The sequence below is a fragment of the Canis aureus genome, chromosome 37 (genome assembly GCF_053574225.1).
Source record: "Canis aureus isolate CA01 chromosome 37, VMU_Caureus_v.1.0, whole genome shotgun sequence".
Lineage (NCBI taxonomy): Eukaryota > Metazoa > Chordata > Mammalia > Carnivora > Canidae > Canis > Canis aureus.
This window is the reverse complement of record NC_135647.1, coordinates 25745531-25765564: the sequence shown is the minus strand read 5'-3', so window position 1 is coordinate 25765564 and position 20034 is coordinate 25745531. Positions and strand designations below refer to the sequence as shown.

The following is a 20034-nucleotide window of genomic DNA, read 5'->3' as shown; positions in this document are numbered from 1 at the left end:
AATATCCAACTGTCAGGTTAAAAAAAGCAGAGCTATAGCTCTAACGGATACCCCCTCTTGAATCATGAAATTAATCAACTGGATTTTTTAAAAATTACTACATACAGTATCGGAAACTTAATTTATTGCTAACTACAGTAATAAGTAATCAGTTACCTATATGATTTGCAAAATTCAGTTATTCAAGATGAAAACCCTAAAGGTAATATTAGGGTCGTTAATTGAAATTGTTTTGGAAGATTAATAGTCAAACTATTTTGGTGGTTTGCTTTACATGAGGTCTCGACTTAAGTCAACTTTAAACAAACTAAAAATCACTAAATGACTATGCAAGACTGAGGTTCAGTTAGTGATCATGAAGTCAAAACTACACAAAGAACAGAACTAAAAACAGTTCATAAAAGTGAAACGAACACTGACAATTTCTAAGCGTTTTTGAAATCTGAGAAAAGTAAATAAATTGCTGACACTGCAGTGCCATGTGCCCTCTGTTCATGAAAGGATGTTTATCTTTTTTTTAAAAAAAAAAAAAATGAGGTAAAAAGCCTTATCGCTTAATGTCACACGGCCGGCAGAATATTAATTTTCTGTAAAAAAGAAGTTACCCAGAGTCCACAAACTCTGATGGCTTTGATTGTACTCGTTCAATTTCATGGCTGAGAAAATATGAAGATGATAGAGAAGAGACTTTGAGCATCTTAAATAAATATTACAAAGGGAAGACCTGGAAAGTCTGAATCATTGAATCATCCAATTCAGTGAAGTGGAAACCCAAAGCCCTAACGGGTGGCACTGCCACCCGCACAGTCCTCGTCCCCTTGCGACTCCCTGCGGCCACGTTCCAGGACCCAGCGTGGTGTGACACCGGCCGGCAACCCCGTCTCAGGGAGCGACAGGCCTCCTGAATGGCTCTTTCCAAGACCCCTTTAGAGAGGTGAGCCGATGACCACGAGCTGCGGTCGCCGCGCCTGGCCTGGGCCTGCCGAAGGCGCAGGCTGGTCAGGGGAAGCTCCGAGGCAGGCGCTGGGAGGAGGTGGAGAGACAGGCTGCCTCCGCGTCGCCGCGAGCGAATGAGGTTTCCACTGCGACAACCAGGGTTTCGGTGGAGGTGGACACGAGCAACTGGTGTGACGACCGACGCTCAGTGACCAGGTCTTGGGCCAGCGACCGCCGGCCACGCAGGAAACCTGGAGTGGCTGCGCCGGAGGTCTGCTCTCCTCGAGAAACATCACACGCCATCTCATAATCTTGAACGCAAACCCAATAATGTAGAGCAATGTCAGAGCTAACAATTCTGTTCAACGCAAGCTAGTCGTTGGAGAAAACCTTAAATTTAGCTAAATTCATTTAAACCAGGCAATGCCACACAACGGCTGACATGTTGGATACGCTTTATACTCACATTTTAACTCAAATACAATTGCTCAAAATCTAGGGAGGGCATAAAGCTGGCACATGAGGATTCACGGAAGACAAGACGAATGCCAAAAGGCTCATTTTAATTCAATTCAATAAATATTGAATTCATGATATTCATATATCGACTGTGTACCACCTTGAAAAAGTGAACAAGAGAAACAGTGGAAACTGGATTATATGATGAACCCTCCTACTGAAAAGAAAATTGAGAAAAATCACTGCAAAACCAGAGAGCAAACGCTCGGAAGCCAACACGCGAGCAGTGGCCCGCCCACTTAGAGGACTGCGCCCGCTATCCGGTCCTCGCTCACCTGCCCAACGTTCGGAGCCTCTCCTGGCCGGCTGGGCCCGTGCTACACGCTGCGCGTGGGAAGGAAGCGATCGATCGGCCACGGCGCGGTCGGTCCCCGAGCAGAGGAGCAGCAAGCGGGTGGTGACCGCCCCTCGGCACAGGCGTGCTGCGGGAACAGGAGGCTGGGGGACACCAACCCACCTGGAGGGATGAAGGGAAGCTTCCCCAGGAGGCGGGGCCTGGGAACAGAGCGGGAGCAGGGGCCCTGACCGCCTGCCGCCTGGAGGAGGGCACCCAAGTGGGGCGGGAAGGAGCGCGGGGCCCTAGCAGTCGCCACAAGCCAAGCAGAAGCATTAGCAGCGCCCAGGGAGCTTGGGCTCAGCCTGAGGGAGGACGTGTCTTCCGGAAGGGCTCTACGCAGAGGAGTGACAGATTCCATTTATATTTTAGAAAGACAAGCTTTTCAAAAGGGCAGAGTGAACGTGAATCGGGCAAGATGAGGTGCTGGGACCCAGCAGAGGAGAACCCTCAGGTATCCCGACAGGAAAACTCTAACACACGATGAGGGGCAGAACTCAGAAACGGGAACGAGAGGACTTGTAACTAACCATTTGCTAGAACAAGACAGGGAGGGGGGCCTTGGCTGATGTCTTCACCTTCCCAGGGTCAGGAGGTCCAGTAGCAGAGAGAGCTGACCCGGAGATGATGGGAAAGCCAAGGTGATGAGCTTGCTCGGATGGCTAAGCTGAAGAGGTGTCCGGAATGTTCCGATGGAGAGGTCTACTAGGAAGGTCCATAGAAAGACCTTGAACTCAGAGTAGAGAGGTTAGGCTGCTGGAGGCACCAAAGATTAGCAGATGAAACTGCTCAGCGATAGTCTGGGGATAGTCTGGCAAGAACAAAGGAAGTCCTGGGGAAGTCAGCAGTGCAAGGCTACGCAGAGGAAGAGAGGCCCGTCCACAAAGGAAACTAAGGCTACAACTAGTAGTGGGATCAGGGACGCCAAAGAAAGCCTCGGGAAGACGGTTCAATGATGGGACGGTTCAACGATGGGATGGTTCAACGATGGGACGGTTCAACGATGGGACTACTACAGAGACACACAGCAGGAAAAGGAGCAAGCACATAAGATTCCCAACTACAGCTGACCTTTGAACAACGAGGGGATCGGGGCGCAGACCTCTGCACAATGGAAGATCCACATAGAACTCTGACTCCCCCAAAAGTCAATTACTAATAGCCTGCTGTTGACCAGAAGCCTTACCAATAACATAATCAGTCAATTGACACATGTTTGGTATGTTCTATGTATTATATACTATATTCTTACAATAAAGTACACCGGGGAAAAGAAAACGTTATTAGGGAAATGAGGAAACGTAAATATATGTACGGCGCTGTGCTGTGTTAACAAAATCCACATGTAAGCAGAACTGCACGGTTTCCCCCCCGTGTTGTTCAAGGGTCAACTGCGTAGCACTGGAGGTGGATTCAGTGAGAACAGTCTGAATGGGTGGGGGGACGGTGAGGGCAGGCTTCAGGGGATGAGGCATCAAGTGACACAAGAACACGGACAGCACCAGCATCGAACCTTTGAGGGAACAGCAACAACTTTTCCTAAGCTGGGCTGCAAAGAGAAGAGTGATGGGGAGTTACCAGAGGGGCTGTGATTTACAGTCAGGGCGACCACACTGTTGGTTTAGTGCCCGCTGTCCTAGCCTTACCACCACCCCCACCCCCACCAGACTCTCGAGAGATTATATTTAATACGGTTATCTTAAGATGGCTGAAATCTAGACGATCAGAACCACAAGCAGTAAGTGATAATTACATGCAAGGCACTGAATCAGATGTTATGAGGACACAAATAACTGAAACCATCTGTCCGTGAGACGCTTAAAACCTAGGATGTGTATGCATGTGTGCGTGTGTGCGCACGCGGGTGTAGGTGTTTGCACGTGCGTGGCTTGACGCAGACAAGTCCTTTATTTCTGAATATCTGGGATTGCTAAACTACCATGAAAGTTTGGTAGAGCAAAACTAAGACTTTTCTTTTTTCATGAAATAGTTTATGTACTTAAACACAAGGGGAGGTGCTCCAAATGAGAAAGGAAAAGTGGTCACCGGATGCCATCCCCTCTGCTGCCTTAGACAGGAGATGGAGGCAGGCCAGCCAAGGGAGAAGCAGGAATCAGGCTGGTCCATGAGCTCGGCTCTTTATGTCTAGTTCTTCAGGAAAAAAACAAACAAACAAACAAAAAAAAATGGGAGAAAGGACAAGGCAGTGACGTTCAGTTCACCAGCAGTGGGCTAAGAACAGGAGGGACAACACCTGGGTGGTGTGTGTTATCACCTTGAGTAGAAAATAAAGAGATTTTCTGATATCTATCCCTTGGGATTCTGAAACTTTCAGTCAGTGTTCTATAAAAATATTTGAATATTTTGAAGTCTGTGGATGTGTAAAGAATCTCCTCACATCTTTGTTTAAAAATCCTTCCAAAGTGGGGCAATAAAAAAGAGGTAAGAAAATATATACACATATAACGTATATGTAGCAAAGAATTGTGAGAGAGGTACAGGGGTTCAGAAAACAAAGAATCCTGCCAGGGTTGATGGGAGGAAGACCCCTTGGGAAGCAGCACCCCTTTCGGAGACGGGTCCTGAAGGGCCCGAAGCATGCCCGGGCCGGGGAGGGCAGCCAGGACGCTGGCAGGGGTCAGCTGCAGGGGTCACTCGTGCAGCCACTGAGCAAACACTTGCTAAGCAGCCATCATAGACCAGCAGTAGTTTAGGTACTGAAGATACAGAATTCAAGAGGCAAAACTTTCTGTTTGTGAATGTGCAAATTTGTGGACTCTTCCGATGGCATTTTCTCACCTGATCTGAATAAGGGTACTAATCATCACTCCTAGTCTAAGTATTCACGTTTCCTTGCAGAAGTCCTTGCTGGGAACGTGACATAGTATGTGGTGCATGCACTGTACCTTTCTAAAAGTCCACAGATATTGAAATTCCAAAAGTCATCTGGGCCCAAGAGTTTTGAAAAAGGGATTGTTGATCAAATTCACTTAAAGTGATAAGCAACCCACTAAGTAGGACCTCATGGATTTCGTGTTAATAAACTGAGCCAGGATAAAGGCCAATGCTGGAACCAGGTAGAGCCTAGCACCTGTAAACAGGAATCTCTGTCACGCAGTGAAATTCTGCTGCAGAAAAGACCAGCAACAAACTGAACTCAGAGAGACTGTAAATAATTATTTTACAAATAAAATGTGAGTAATTTTCACAGATTAAATATAAAACACCATGTCAACTGTTCACTGGCCATGTCACTTCTTCAGGTTGGTGGCTGCGAAGGTGATATTTAAGACCTGAATGACAAAAAGGAGTCAGTCCTATGAAGGTAACGGAGAGTTACCACCTAAGCAAAGGGGAAAAACAAACAAACAAACAAACAAAAAAACAGGCTTGAAGCAGTTAACGTGGAAGGATTTGGAAAGTCTGGGCAATTGTACTAACGTGTAGCTGGAGAGAGGCCATGGGGTGCATTTGTGGGTGTGGGCAAAGCGGAGGACACCAGGCCAGGGCCTGCCCTGCACTGCTTGGCACATTTTACTGTATGTAAAATGGGAAGATACTGGAAGGATTTTAAGATACTAATAGGATCTGATTTAAACTTTAAAAAGATATATTTGGGATATGAACTGTAACCCAGTTTGGACACAGTAAAGTATGTTTGCACAAAAGTAACAGAATTTAAGAAAAAAAAAAAAAAGATTGATTGTGGCCAGCTGTAGGTAAAAAGCCCCAGATGACTATAATGGCTGTGATTTCAGAAAATAAAATACCTGTGGTTCACGTAAAATATCTTTGATTTAAATTGGTTTTTAGTTCTGACCTACGGCATCACTATATTGTTACCACCTAAAGTGAACACCACATAGTAAAAATCCAAAGGTGTTTAAAGATTAAACAATCTTATCACCACCTAATAAAAGCATTATTAATAATAAAAGGTGTTTAAAGCAATTAGGTAAAAGAACGAAGATTAACTCAAGCACATGGACAATTCACAGACACGCCTACACATATACACCTGTAAAGAATCTATGTGTGACATGAACATGACCATCCCCGTATAAGACTACTGCTACATAAAAATGTCATCAGGCAGCTTGGCTCTGTGTACCCCACACTATTCCATACAAAGGAATAACTATCTGGTCCATCAAAAAGTTTATTTGATTCAGTAAGCAACTGTAATTTTTAAAATACATATGATGAAGTGATAAGTGACTCTCATTTGATGTCACGAGATAATACGAGAACTGTGTCAGTCATCCTTCCGTGGTTCCATTTTCTCTGCTAAATTACTATGATAATCATACTCCTACACATTTTTCTTCTATCCTTCACCTTGTCAGCATTAATAATTAGGTCTTATACAGAAATGACCAGGTTTTTTAAGTAAACTTTTGATGATAGTCACAAAGTCATTGTATTAAACTGTCACTCACAGTCTATTCCATCCATGCAATAAAGACACATCCTGGGAAGCAAATGTGCATTACTAAAATGATCGGATATTACAAGGTGTAATTAATTATTTTCTGGAATTTAAGAATAGTTTCAAGCCTTAAGTATGAATAATGAAAAGTGCACTACGTTTCAAACTATCAAAAATCGGTTTAAGCCAGGAGAAAGTTAAAATCAGACTAGCGGGAAAAAAAATGGATAGAAAAAAAAGCATTTTAAGAATATACTAATTGATAAAATCCATATTTATTGACCTAGATGCCCTGGGCTACTTTCAGAGAACTGGAGTAACTTGAAACCATTTACCTGTTGGAGGTAGGCAGTCTTTCCAATCAAAATAGCCTGCATAAATTCCCGGTTCTAAGGAGCCAACGATAGGATCTGCTTTCAACTCGATGTAATTTTCAAAGAGTCTTTGGTCTAATTCTTTCAACGAGGCCATGCTAACCTATAAACACATAATAAAGAATAACTGAGTTTTCTAGTTGAGCATGAGGGAAAAAGTAAAATAATATAAATATGTCAGTATATTTTAGAAGTACTTATCAACTTTCCTACAAAAAAAAATCATGATTTTATTTATTTTCAGTAACAAAGACCCCTCTCTTAACACAGCTTATTTAACAAGGTTTAAACCTCATGAATGGACGATACCCAGAAAGTTCAGCCCACATGAGCTGTGAGTTCCTGCTGGTAATGGAAGTAGAACGGGGTGAGGAAGGTAGCCTCAGTTATCCACGTCTACTCCTGGTCTCACTGGCACTCAAGAGGCCAAGAAGTTGCCGAGGAGATGGGTAGAGTCCTAAATTTGGGAATAAAGAGTCCGTGGGCTCAGGGGCCTCTGTAGTGGACGAGGGGGGACTTGTCTGCTTCTATACCATATAGCCTGGCATATATAAACAGAAATGTGTGTCCCACACTGAAGTTCAGCTGTAGAAAAGACAAGCAACAACTTGGACTCAGAGAGACAAGGAAAACCTTTAAGGAGATTACATACAATACAAACGAAGACTTCGTGGAGAGAACACAAATGATTTTTGAAGCTAACAACTGAGTGACTGGGGGAACCAATGGTCACTACTGAGACCGAAACTAAGTGCAATAAGTACTTCAAAGCACAGAGTAAAAATGTAAAGAGGGGGACGCCCGGGCGGCTCAGCGGTTGAGCGTCTGCCTTTGGCTCAGGTGGTGACCCCGGGGCCCTGGGATCGAGTCCCGCATTGGGCTCACCATAGGGAGCCTACCTCTCCCTCTGCCTGTGTCTCTGCCTCTCTCTGTGTCTCTCATGAATAAATAAATAAAATCTTAAAAAAGATGTGAAGCGGTGGAAATTAGGAAGGAAGAGACTTAGAAGATAAATCCAAGGACTCTTATATGAAAGGAAACAGAAATTCAAGTAGAATAATATGAACTATCACAGAAGAGATAATAATTAAACAAGCAACAGAATAAAATGTCCAGCTCTAAAGACTGACTTTGCGATTTGAATCGGCTTGTTGGGTTCTTGGCTAGACTTATGAGACACTGCAAAAACTGTTAAAGGGCCTAATGTCTAGATAATTAAGAAAGAAAAAGAAAATTCTTAGCTTCCAGTTCAAAAAAAAAAAAAAAAGGAATTATGTATGTACAAAGAACAATCAGCCTGACATCAGATTTCTCGGATAGAACACTGGAACTTAAAGTCACTAGAATAATATCTACAGGAATAAAAGGAATTTAGTCAAAGAATCCTATATTGAGCCAAGGTGTCGTTTACTTAACAGAGTCCAAGAAACATACTTTTGGCTATGCAAAGATTCAAAGAATATGTATGACTCATTTACTGCAAAAGCGCTGTATCCTCAAAGTAGCAGACTGAGAAGGATGAACAACTGAGGATAACAGTGGCAGGTAATGAACTCCAAGTTCCCTCCTACCCTCCTTCATCCTCCTCTTTCTCTAATATTTAGGAACATAAACCTAAACAGATGATTAGACCGACTCTGAACATGTGAAATAAAAAGTATGACAACATAGAGGAAATTGAAAAACTGAAAAACAGAACTTTCTCAAAATGGCACACACAGTCCTCTATGTATTAAACTGAGTTCATTACCTAAAATGTGTCCACACAGGCATTTAAGAAAGAAATTTCACACACACACTTTTTCATAGGATAGAGCCTGAGAACATTTCCTACTTTGTTTAATGAGACAAGCAAAACCTGATGAGGATATTGCAATAAAAGAAAATTACAAAGCAACAGCAGCCCTCATGAACCAAAAACATAAAAATCCTAAGAAATTACTGGCAAATTGAATCTACAAGTAAATAAAAAGAATCTATTATAAAAAAGTGAAATTCTTTCCACAGATGACCAAAAAAGGATTTGATAAATGTCTCCTCCCAGCACTTAATTCAGGATTGTACTAGAGATATTAGTCCATGCAATATAGTAAGAAAAATATCAGGAAATAAGTAAAACTGTCTTTTCAAGACATACTCAAAAGCTGTAATAATATATGTATAATAACACAATATTAACGTAATACTTAATAAGATCATAGACCTGAGTGTAACAGCTAAAGTTTTAGGTGGGAAAAGCCTCTGGGAAAAAAATATTCAGGACACCAGACCAGGTAAAAATTCTGACAGGATATAAAAAGCATTAAACATTTTTAAAAATGATAGATTGGATCTCATCAAAATAAGAAATCTGTCCTCCAAAGATAGCACTGTAAAAACAAAACAGCAAGCCATAGTCTGGGAGGAAAAATACGTATCTGAAAGTCACTGATAGAAAGGTAAAGAATCCAATTAAAACATATGCAAACAAACTGGAAAAGGCACTTCCAGAAAGAAGATATCTGAATATAAGTATCTAAGGGTATAAGAAAAAGGGCTTAACATCATTATTTACCAGAGAAACTGAGTGTTTGTAAGGACAACGGGGAGCAACTGGAATCCTCCTACACTGCCGCAAAATGAGACATCCCCTCTGGGAACTATTCGGGATTCCTCATCAACTTAGTCCACGTCCGGCGATCCCAAGATGAGCGAGTACAGATGTCCACAAAAGACCTTCCCAGCAGTGTTCACAGCAAGTCTATTCATAAAAGCCTTAAGCTGGAAGCAACCCAACGTCTCTTACAATGACAATCATCAAACAAAACTGAGTCATCCAAACCCAGCAATAAAAGCAAATAAGTTACTTACAGAAACAACAATTTAGATGAATCTCAAAAATCATTAAGTCGGAGCAAAAGCAGCTAGACACAAAAGATTACTGACTGCATGGTTCCATCTTACGTGAAGTCAAAGAACGGGCAAAACTGATGTACGCGGCCGGGAATCAGGATGCTGGGGACAGGGAGCCCAGTGACTGGAGTGGAGCTGGAGGAAAATAGATCTCGACCTAGGTGAGGGTACGGGGTGTACGTGCGCATTAAAGCCGCCTGCTTGTACACTTAAACTTGTGTGTTTTATTGTATATAATTCATATTGTAATTAAAAAAAAACGGTTGGAAAATAAATGGAAGAGGGGGCAGCAGTGCTGATGTCTCAAGGCAGAATTAAAGTCAACAGCACGTCATAAATTCTGTTGGAAGAACTCAAAAAGATAATTTGTGAAGCTTTTGTAGCACATTTAAAGTACACCACACACAAAAAAAATTAAAAAAATAAAGTATACCACAAACTCAGCTGTTATCATTACTATTACTGTATTATCACTATCATTTTTTTTCAACATGCCCAATTTTACTAAAGCCCAATTCACACCAGCTGGTGAACTCAGATGTTAGCTACGTTTACTTGACCCTACTATGCAAGGAAAAGGTCTGTTTGTCGCTAAAGCACTATCCAATAGTGATGAATAAAGTTAAATGAAAAACACCCTTCAAGAAAACCACAGTCTAACACGGAAGAAAGGCAAGAAAATATTGATAAAACATTCAGAGAACATGGCTTACGTTAAGGTAGACAGGGTGCTCATGGGGCGCTTCTGATGGCCCAGGGAAAGGCTGTCTTAAGGGAGAAAAAGGTGCTAATTCAGTAATCATGCAATCAGAAGTAGATGTATTCACACACTCCTACATATGAGAACTGAGGAGCACCTCTTAAAGTGCTTCAAGCAGAGACGCCCGGGTGGCTCAGTGGTTGAGCGTCTGCCTTCGGCCCAGGGCGTGAGCCTGGAGACCCGAGATCAAGTCCCCCGTCGGGCTCCCTGCATGGAGCCTGCTTCTCCCTCTGCCTGTGTCTCCGCCTCTCTCTCTCTCTGTCTCTCATGAATAAATAAATAAAAACTTTAAAAAAAAATAAAGTACTTCAAGGAGCTGGTAATAACACTTACAGAAGAACAGAACGCATTAGGAGATGGCATTTCAGATGGAGGGACAAACAAGGCCTGTGACAATGTACCACGGCACCTGCTTAGGCAGAAACATGCACGTGGAAAGACACTCCTGGGCGCACAGCTGACCTGCAGAGGAGCAAGTGTGCACGCCGGCCCGGTGCGGAGAAGCTGGCGCCTTCGGCAGATGTCTCACTTCCTCAATAATACACTCGTCTTCAACTCATTCGAAATAGTTAAAAAATAATCATTGATTTTAATGTTCCCAGTTTAGATTCTCTAATTTGCTATTTAAAAAACATTCTTGTTAAAAGTGCTTCTTAAATAGTACGCTTCAGAGAATGAAAAAATAACTTTAAAAACGTTAATCTCATTTCTAAGATGACAGAAAGAGTACACTGAACTGAGTGATCTCCACCGAAATAAAATCATCAAACTACAATGAGAACATCTATCCAAGGAAGTATGGGTAACTAGGTTCGTCAAATTAGGATGCTTCTTAACATCTTTTACAAATGGACGGCCAGACAAGTGGCAAATTGATATTACTCTGTGTTATTGAAACAGAACTTGTCAAATGTGGACAAATAAATGCCAAGTAAATAATTTCTAAAAATGAACTCTTAATCCCTAGTAACGGTGGCACTATTAAAACAAAACTAAGGGCAGCCCGGGGGGGCTCAGCGGTTTAGCGCCGCCTTCAGCCCAGGGCCTGATCCTGGAGACCCAGGGTCGAGTCCCACATCGGGCTCCCTGCAGGGAGCCTGCTTCTCCCTCTGCCTGTGTGTCTGCCTATCTCTCTCTCTGTCTCTCATGAATAAATAAATAAAATCTTTAAAAAATAATAAAAGAAAACTAAAACAGGATGAAACGGGATATACTGTCACCCTGAAACAGAAGGACGCATAACGTCTCTAGGACTTAACAAGAGCCATCATTGCCATCATTCCTCGCTTCCCTCACCTTCCGCTGTGGTTCTAGCCTGGTGACTTACCACTAATCTTTATCAAATTCCCCAAACTCTTCTTTTTCTGTCAATTTTTTATAGTGAGATTAACCGTCTCACATCTCATTATTGCGGCTCCTCGTAACTGCTCCTATCTTCTTAACAGGGATAGTCCTTTACTTGACTCTACATTATTTGATTTGGCCACTTACACAGAATGGTCTAAGGGGCATGGGAAATAACTTTACTGCCATTACCTCTTACACTGATGTTTGAGATCATACCAGCAGAGTAGGTTAGTCATTTTCCTTTACTTAGTAACAAAAATCAAAGAGCTTCTGGAAATGAAAAACAACTGAAGTATAATGTCAATACACAGCAAATTTCACCAAGATTAGATACAAATGAAAAAGTCAATGAGAAGAGAGAGCTGAATGAAATATTCTGAATCGTTAGAAAGAATTAAAGATTTGGAGGGTGGAAACGTGAACAAAAAATATAAGAGACGTGGAGAACAGAGTGGAAAGGTCTAACATATATCCCACTGGAGGTCTTAAAGGAGAGAATAGAGAAGAATAAATATTGAAAGGGGTTACAGCTGAGAATTTTTCAGAACTCAGGTGATTAAAGGTATCAATTGGAGTCAGGGGGAAAAAAGGCCAACAAAATACACCAAGAGACACATCATAGAGCAACTATGAAATATTACAAAGAAAATTAAAAAGATCTAAAAAGCAGCCAAAGAAAGACATAGAGCTAAAGAGATAGAGGGACATTCATAGCCTTAAATGTTTGTATTAAAAAGGTTGAAAGGTTTGGAATCAATCAGATACGTAAATAAAACAATTAAGCTAAGTGCTCAAATTACTGCGGCAGAAAACAAGGACATAAACAGAGATTAGTAAAGCCAAAATTTGAAAAGACTCTGACCAAGAAAAAAAGACTGAAAATATTAACTCTAGAAAGGGAACATAATCTTAGATGCAGCTGGAGTTGAAATAATATGAAACTATTATAAAACAATTTTATGCCAATAAATTTAGAAACTTAGGCAAAATGGACAAAGTACAAGAAAAATACAGATGACCACAAGCAACAAGAAGAAAGAGAAAACTACAATGGTTCTTTAACCATTAAAGAAATTGAACCAGTCATTAAAAATCATCTCACGAAGAAAGAACCACAGAGTTCTTATAAATATCCAAAAAAATAAATAAGTCCAATGTTATATAAGCTGAGAGGAAGAAAAAAGGGATATAATCTTTAATTTGTTTTACATGTTAGCATAAACTACATGCAGCAACGTGGATAAATCTCAAAAACAATTCTGAGTAGGAAAAACAAGTCACAGAAAAATACATACCATATAACCCCGTTGATGTTATTTAGAAACAGGTAATATTAAACAATGGATTATTCAGAACCCACAAAATGCAGATATAAGTGTCCATAAGGGAAAAAAGATGATACAGATGCGCAGGGAACAAAGGGTCCTGGGGAATATGCTCCATTTCTTCAGCCTGACGACAGGTGTGCATGTGTTCACTTTATTATTCTTCTATCTCACACCTACATAATCTAGTTTTTGGTACAGATAAAAATATTTAATACAAAAATACTTGAAAATAATTTTGTAATGTAGAAAAGAAACATACCGTGTTACACTGATGGTGATGTAACGTGTTGACAATGTTATTCTAATGTTATAAGCAAAACTCCTAAAACACATAGTATTTGTGTCCTATTTAAATATAAAATTATAATATGATTTTGACATAACTTAATTAATTAAATATAATTAAAATTGATTCTACTTTTGAAGAGGAGGCTCAAGATGAAGGGAATTAGCAACTGGCCATTTTTATGCCTCTACTGGTAGAAATATCTATAAGAAAGCAGGAGGAAATACGCGTTGAAGAACCTTCGGTAAACTACTAAATCCTACCTGGAAAGCGGTTTGCGAGAGTGTCTAACGTCTGGTGACACTAAGTTAGAAGCCCCTGGTGAACCATCATTTCCAAGGGCAGAAACAGGGTCACAGAATGGATAACAAACTGTTGTGTGAACAACGTGCCCCCACGGGTTTTCTGGGATCGATGCCTCTAGAGATTTCTGTCGTCTGATAATGGAACTATGAAAAACAGTGGCGGCTGGCAGTATTTCTCCATTAATGCAAGAGATATTTACTTGGTTGGCATCATGAAATTAATGGATCTACTCATAATAAATGCAATCAGCACAAATGTTACCATCTAAATCCGATGGATGATATACACTGATTCATTCAATATGCAACCAAATGATATTCAACGCTGGTAATAAAAAATGCTATTCTGAGTGTGAAAAAATAGTCCATCATTTATTCTAAGCTGTACCCATGGATCCAACATATTACCTTGGTTTTCAAAATGGTATCAGCAACTCTCTCTAAAATAAATAAGTAAATCAACCTTAAAAAAAAAAAAAAAAAGGTGGGGGGAGCACCCAGGCGCAATCAGTTAGGTGTCCACCTCTTGGTTTCAGCTCAGGTCATGACCTCGGGTCCCGGGATCTGGCCCCAGTTCAGGCTCTGTGCTCAGCAAGGAATCTTCTTGAGACTTTCTCTCCCTCCCCCTCCCCCCACCATCTCTTTCTCAAATATATAAATAAATCTTTGAAAAAAGATTTAACAAGACTAGGAAGGGTATCTGAGCCTACTTGTCTGTCAACTTCATTTTATTTCTTTATCCTGTCAACTGAAGCAGTAGGTACTATTCCTAACTTTGTAAAAACCTAAAGAAAACCAAACTTACTGCTTCTGTTATATGCAATTCCTAATCATTTATTTTTTAAATGATAAAAACCCTGTCCAATAAATAAATTTGTGTCACTACTACTGTTACCACACAAAAACAAAGTGTTCACTTTCTACAAATACTAATTCTTTACTGCAGGAGAGCACCTTGCAATTCTCAACACAAAAATTTCTGGAAATAAACTCAACGTTTGGCCTTACAGCCTTAAGTCATAACATTTCTCATCAGGATGATTAATCTTTACGAAAAGGCAGGAAAACAAGACAGAGCCACCCACTTTGACATTTTCATTCTTTGAAGAAAAAAAAATCCATTTCTAGTTCACAAACTGTAACTATCATTTGTAAAAATATGCAATCTATCAACAGTACTTTTTGATTACAAGATTAACAAGATCATTATCTTTCTTATTTTCTGCACTGAGAAAACTGTAAAAGTGGTTCTAGCTTAGTTTTACTTAGAAATCTGATAAACCTTTGCCCAAGAACCAACCAACCTTTAATAAGAAGGTCATTTCATTTTTCAAGTAAGCAGAAGTTGGTTCTTTTTCCTTTCCTGCTTACTTGAAAAAATATAAACAACAAAGTATAACATCTGAAAAAAAAATCTGTTGATTTATACAGCATTCATTTTTGTCTGACTTTGCTACGTTCGTGGATTAGAGAGTGGAGAGCAGTAGTTTCCAGGTAAGTTACTGAGCACCCGATAGCTGTTCTACGCCAGTCTCGTGTGTGTCTGTGTCTCTGTGCTGGAGCACCCGTGCCCTTGCCCAAGCAGCAAAAAGCAAAAGCCTCCTGTGGTCATCGGGAAAGGGGGAGAGGAAGAAGAGGTGTGAAAAAGCAGGGGGAGCTTTACTGCAGGCTCAGGGAGTCTGCTCATGGCTCTAAAGTCAAAGCTCTAACCTAAAAGGAAACAAATCTGAGATGATTCTTAAGATTTGGGTTTGATGCCTTTCTTCCTATCTCTCTGCCTTCCTTTCAGCAGCCTGGGTAGGGAGTAAATCAGCTTTTGCCTTGAGAAAGCTTTGATGTAGAGAAAAGAAGACATTAAATTAATGATTTAAGGGGAGTTATAAGAAGGGCAAGAACCCTTCAGAGTCAGGGTGGGGTGAAGATGGGCAAAGAATATGGCTGTGGAGGGGATAAGGAGAAAAAAATATAGGACAAGCGAAAGAGAGAGTGTACTAAGAAAAGAGCTTGGAAACTAAATTGATAAAACCACCAACCTGTTCATATGACATAATTCGCTTACCTGTGTTATTTTCTCTATTCCCTGGAAGTTATGCTTTTCAAAATGTTCCGCTATATTTAGGAAGGTGTGACGTTCTAGGTAGCAGCAGTTACTTAGGACTATCAAAAGTCTCTGTTCCTAAAAGCCAAAACAAAGGTTTAGAAAATTACACTTACAGGAACAAACTGGGTAACGGTTATCGTTTGTTAAATTTAACTACAATTTCTTCATGTTTACTATCAATATTCAATGTTTTGTTTTTCTTGGCTCCTTTTTCCCCCAATAATAATATAGAGAGAAATAATATAATTCCATAATTTACTAACTGCTTGTCATTACATAATGCACAGAAGAGTCAACTAATGGTGCCTTTGCAATTTAATATCCATAAGGAAAACCAGTTCATTAGTAAGGTCTGATCGGCTGTTGTTCTTATGAAAGGGGTTCTACTTTACTGGTTACTCTAATATTTTCTGTAGCAGAAAAAAGCCTCAAAAATGCGTGTTTTAAAATAACTACAAAAAAAAAAAACCCGCAAAAAAAAAAAAACCCCGCAAAAATTCATAGAAAATCAATCATAAATTTTTCATAACTTGAAAAAGAGTTATAATGCCATCCACATGATGGGTTCCTCCCAAAACTGGGCCTTCACAGATGTCTTTTATGTAGAATAGTTTTCCTCTTACGGGGAGTGATGGACAGAGGCAAGGGGACCCCCCCCCCCCACAGCATCAAGTCACCAAGGGGCTAGATGTGTTCTCCGGGGTTCTAGCCAGCTTTAAAGTGATTTCTCATTACAACTGCCAGACCCCAGGAATGATGAATAAACATCATTTTACAGTTCAGAAGAACTATTTTTGTAAACAGAATTCCAGGAATGGCCGTTATCACTGCGGCTGTGGCTCACCAAAAACACTTTTCCCGTGCTCCCTCAGTGTGAGAGCATTCTCCAGAACAACAGTGACTAATTTAGAGCCTTGATTTAAGATCCTCTGACTAAACACTAAGGCAAAACTACTTTCCAGGAAAAATTTTCAACCGTATTTTGCTTACTATTTTGTACATGATCTATGTTAAAGTCAATATAATAAATGTGAAAAATAAATAGAGAGATACCTGTCTTGAGTTACACTTTAAACTCCATTGCCAAGCCCCAATAATTTCATTTAGCTCCATCAAAAATTTTAAAACTTAATAAATTTTTTTTTATTTAAAATATTATTTTCTTTATTGCTGGCAGAGTATGGCCCATTCAATGTTTTGTTTTTGTTTTGTTTTTTTATTTTGGCCAACAAATATAATTAAAGGGCAAGGGGTTATTAAAGTACTTTCAAACAAATGAAAGGCTGTGAATGGCCTTGAATTAATCTATGCAAGGAAAATAAATGATAAAACAAGGAAAAGGGATTATGGTATGCATAATTCCTTCACATTTTGTGAATAAATGGCCAGTGAAAGCCAAAAAGAAAGCATTAAGCAGCACTTCATAGGCACACAGGCCAGGCTGGGATATCTCTTTGATTATTCTCCTTGTAATCTGCATGTTTGTTTTTTTTTTCCCCAAATGAAAAATAACTTGAGTGACCTTAAGTCTTACTCTTGTAAGTGCATTTTTCTCCTGAAATCTAACCAATCAGAAGAAGTGAAAATGGGAAGAATAATTGAACACTACCATAACCAAATTCTTAAACTTGAATGATTAATTAAAAGCTTACTAAGAACTTAGATAAATATGTACGTTCGAAAATGACAACTCCACCTATCCAAGGCAGTACTCGCCAGTTATGCATTGCTTCAATTATTTCTCACAGACTCTCTGAGATGTAGGCACTACCATTCCAATTTTGTCCAGAAAATTAGACACCCCCAATGACATGCTCCAGATTAGTTAGTAAGAAGACAACCAGGAAGCAAACTAGTGTCTCCTGACTCCAAACCTGGGCCATAACTGCCTCTTTGCTGGATTATAGAACAGGATGATCTCAATAATCTGGGCCAAATCTAATGCGATATCATCCAAATGCAGAGAACATACAAACTGAATTTGGCATCAAATGAACAATTTTAAGGAATAAAACGGGAGAGATACGATCCTGGAACAGCAGAAGCAAGTATGAAGCAGCCGGGGTGTGGCTGACATAGGCTCACGGTGAGTCCATGGAGACTAACCTAATGCACCCTTTGGCTGCTTCCCAGTTGCCAGGGCCACAGCCCCGCCCTGTGCTCCGCCCTCTCCGCCCTCGCGAAGGACACTGGTGGGCTAAGAGGAGAACCACTGCCCCTCCACTAGGAAACGCTGGAAAGATTTAAGGTGTTAGCTAAGAGGAAGGAAGATTCCGAGCTCACACAATGAACGTTTCCAAACGAAAAGATGGTCCTGCCTGTAGAAATTAGGCTCGTTCTAAAGGGCAGAGAAAAAAGGCCCAGCTGGCCCAGCAGCTCTTAAGGCCCTCCTCAATTTAGGAAGTTCTTTCCTCCAGCCTGCGTCCCTCTCTGCTATTCTTTCTATGTTCACAGTGGAGAGAATGGTTTAAGCTCTACATCGACCCCCTCCGCTCCTAGTCGACCTGTACCCAAGGCATACGGGGCCGCCCATTGGCAACCCGCTGCTGTTTCTCCTACATCACCCCGAACACCCAGCTGCCAAGCCCAGAGGCGCTAGTCTTCACCTGACCTGACCTGATCCTCTACCAGGCTGTGATACCGTTACATATTCCTTTGTTTAAATGTTCTTTCCCACCTCTCTCAGGAACCCTGCTCCACCTGGATTTTCTTCTCTCTCTGATTATTCTTTTTGGGGAATTTTGAGGCTCCTTCCTTCTGGCCATCCCTTAAATACTAGTATCCCCAGTGAAATTTTAAATATTTGGCCCTCCTCTCATTCTACTAGTATTTTTCCTAGTATGCTCATCCACTCCCAGGCCTTCTATTGCTTTTAAGGTGACCCTTGAACACCACAATGGTTCAAACTGCACTGGTCCACTTACACACAAATTTTTCTTTTCAACAAATACGGTACACTATTATAAATGTATTTTCTCTTATGATTTTAGTAACATTTACTTTCTCTAACTTGCTTTACTGTAATACATACAGCACATCATAATAACGTACAGAATGTGTTAGTTGCCTGTTATCGGTAAGGCTTTCCTTCAACAGAATACTGTTAAGTTACAGGGGAGTCAAAAGTTACACGTGGATTTTCGAGTGAACAGGGCACAGATGCCGCTAACCCCTGCATTCCTCAAGGGTCAACTATATATTACTGATTCGCAAATCTACGTCCACATTTCTTTCCTGGGGTCCTGACTAGTATATCCAATGACCCACTAAGTATCTCTGCTTGAACGTCACTCATTCAATACACTTAACCCCAAACAGAGTTCTTAATCTTTCCTAATATAACAAATTTCTTATTTAGGAATTTGTACTTATAGTATTGTGGGAATGAGATAGGTCATATGTCTTCTTTCTTGAGAGACACACATACATTTATCCGTACACACATGTATGCACACACACACACACACACACACAACCTTCAAGCAAATGACAAACCAGAGAGACTTTTTTTTTAAGACAGATGGGTCTAAATTTCAAGAGTTGAATATACACATGTAATAAAATGTGTGTGTGAATTATCCCTAAATACACATATATACTAAAAAAAAAAAAGATGTAAATGTGCACATATAGTAGGTGGTATGGCTTTCTTTTTGCCACAGAACCTGATGCTCAAATGAGATGCTATTAGGGAACTTACAGAAATAAAATAAAGAAAAGCAGAGCTTTTCTGGTTAAAGAAGAAAGATATGGGGAGATGTGCACCTGTCTTCTGCTTCCTCTCCAATTTTCAAACATCCGGGAACCACTAGGGCACCTATTCACACTCACAAACCTGTGAGTAGGATACAAGGAGTAGATGGAGCTACTTAAGTTGCAACTTCGGCTAAACAGTTTTTAAGTGTGGAATACATATAAAATTATACGTTTACTAAAATTTTCACAAACTACAGCATAGCTCCAAAGTCCAGGATAGTATACTAAGGCAGTATTACAATAACAAAGTAATTCAGACTGATTTATAAGTCATTATATAGTTTTAAAATGACATGTTTAGCTTTCTATTTATCATCTTACTTACAGAAGTCAAACTGAAGTCTTCATGGATACTTCCAAACAAATCAGGAGAAGAAACATCAACGGAAAGACTAAATATAGAAGCAAGTAAGAGAAAATTAAAATACTAAAATTAAGAATGTTCTATGTCTATTACAACTCAAAAAAAAAAAAAAAAAAGGAATGAACCCTGTGTAAATTTGACTTTAAAACCTTTTTTTTTTTTTTTTTAATTTTTTTTATTTTATGATAGTCACAGAGAGAGAGAGAGAGACATAGGCAGAAGGAGAAGCAGGCTCCATGCACGGGGAGCCCGATGTGGGATTCGATCCCCGGTCTCCAGGATCACGCCCCGGGCCAAAGGCAG

General features: G+C 40.3%; 1 protein-coding gene across 8 annotated transcripts in view; it reads right to left on the bottom strand.

Moving 5' to 3' along the window:
- The window catches only part of EXOC2 (exocyst complex component 2), a 226095-nt gene that overhangs the window by 58452 nt on the left and 147609 nt on the right, over positions 1 to 20034 (bottom strand). For all 8 annotated transcript variants that reach the window (XM_077886050.1, XM_077886059.1, XM_077886057.1 and 5 more), the window contains 3 exons: positions 19693 to 19759; positions 15570 to 15686; positions 6554 to 6695 (listed from right to left, as the gene is read on the bottom strand). In XM_077886050.1, coding sequence (XP_077742176.1) covers positions 6554 to 6695; positions 15570 to 15686; positions 19693 to 19759 — 326 coding nt within the window. The remainder of the gene's footprint in view (positions 1 to 6553; positions 6696 to 15569; positions 15687 to 19692; positions 19760 to 20034) is intronic.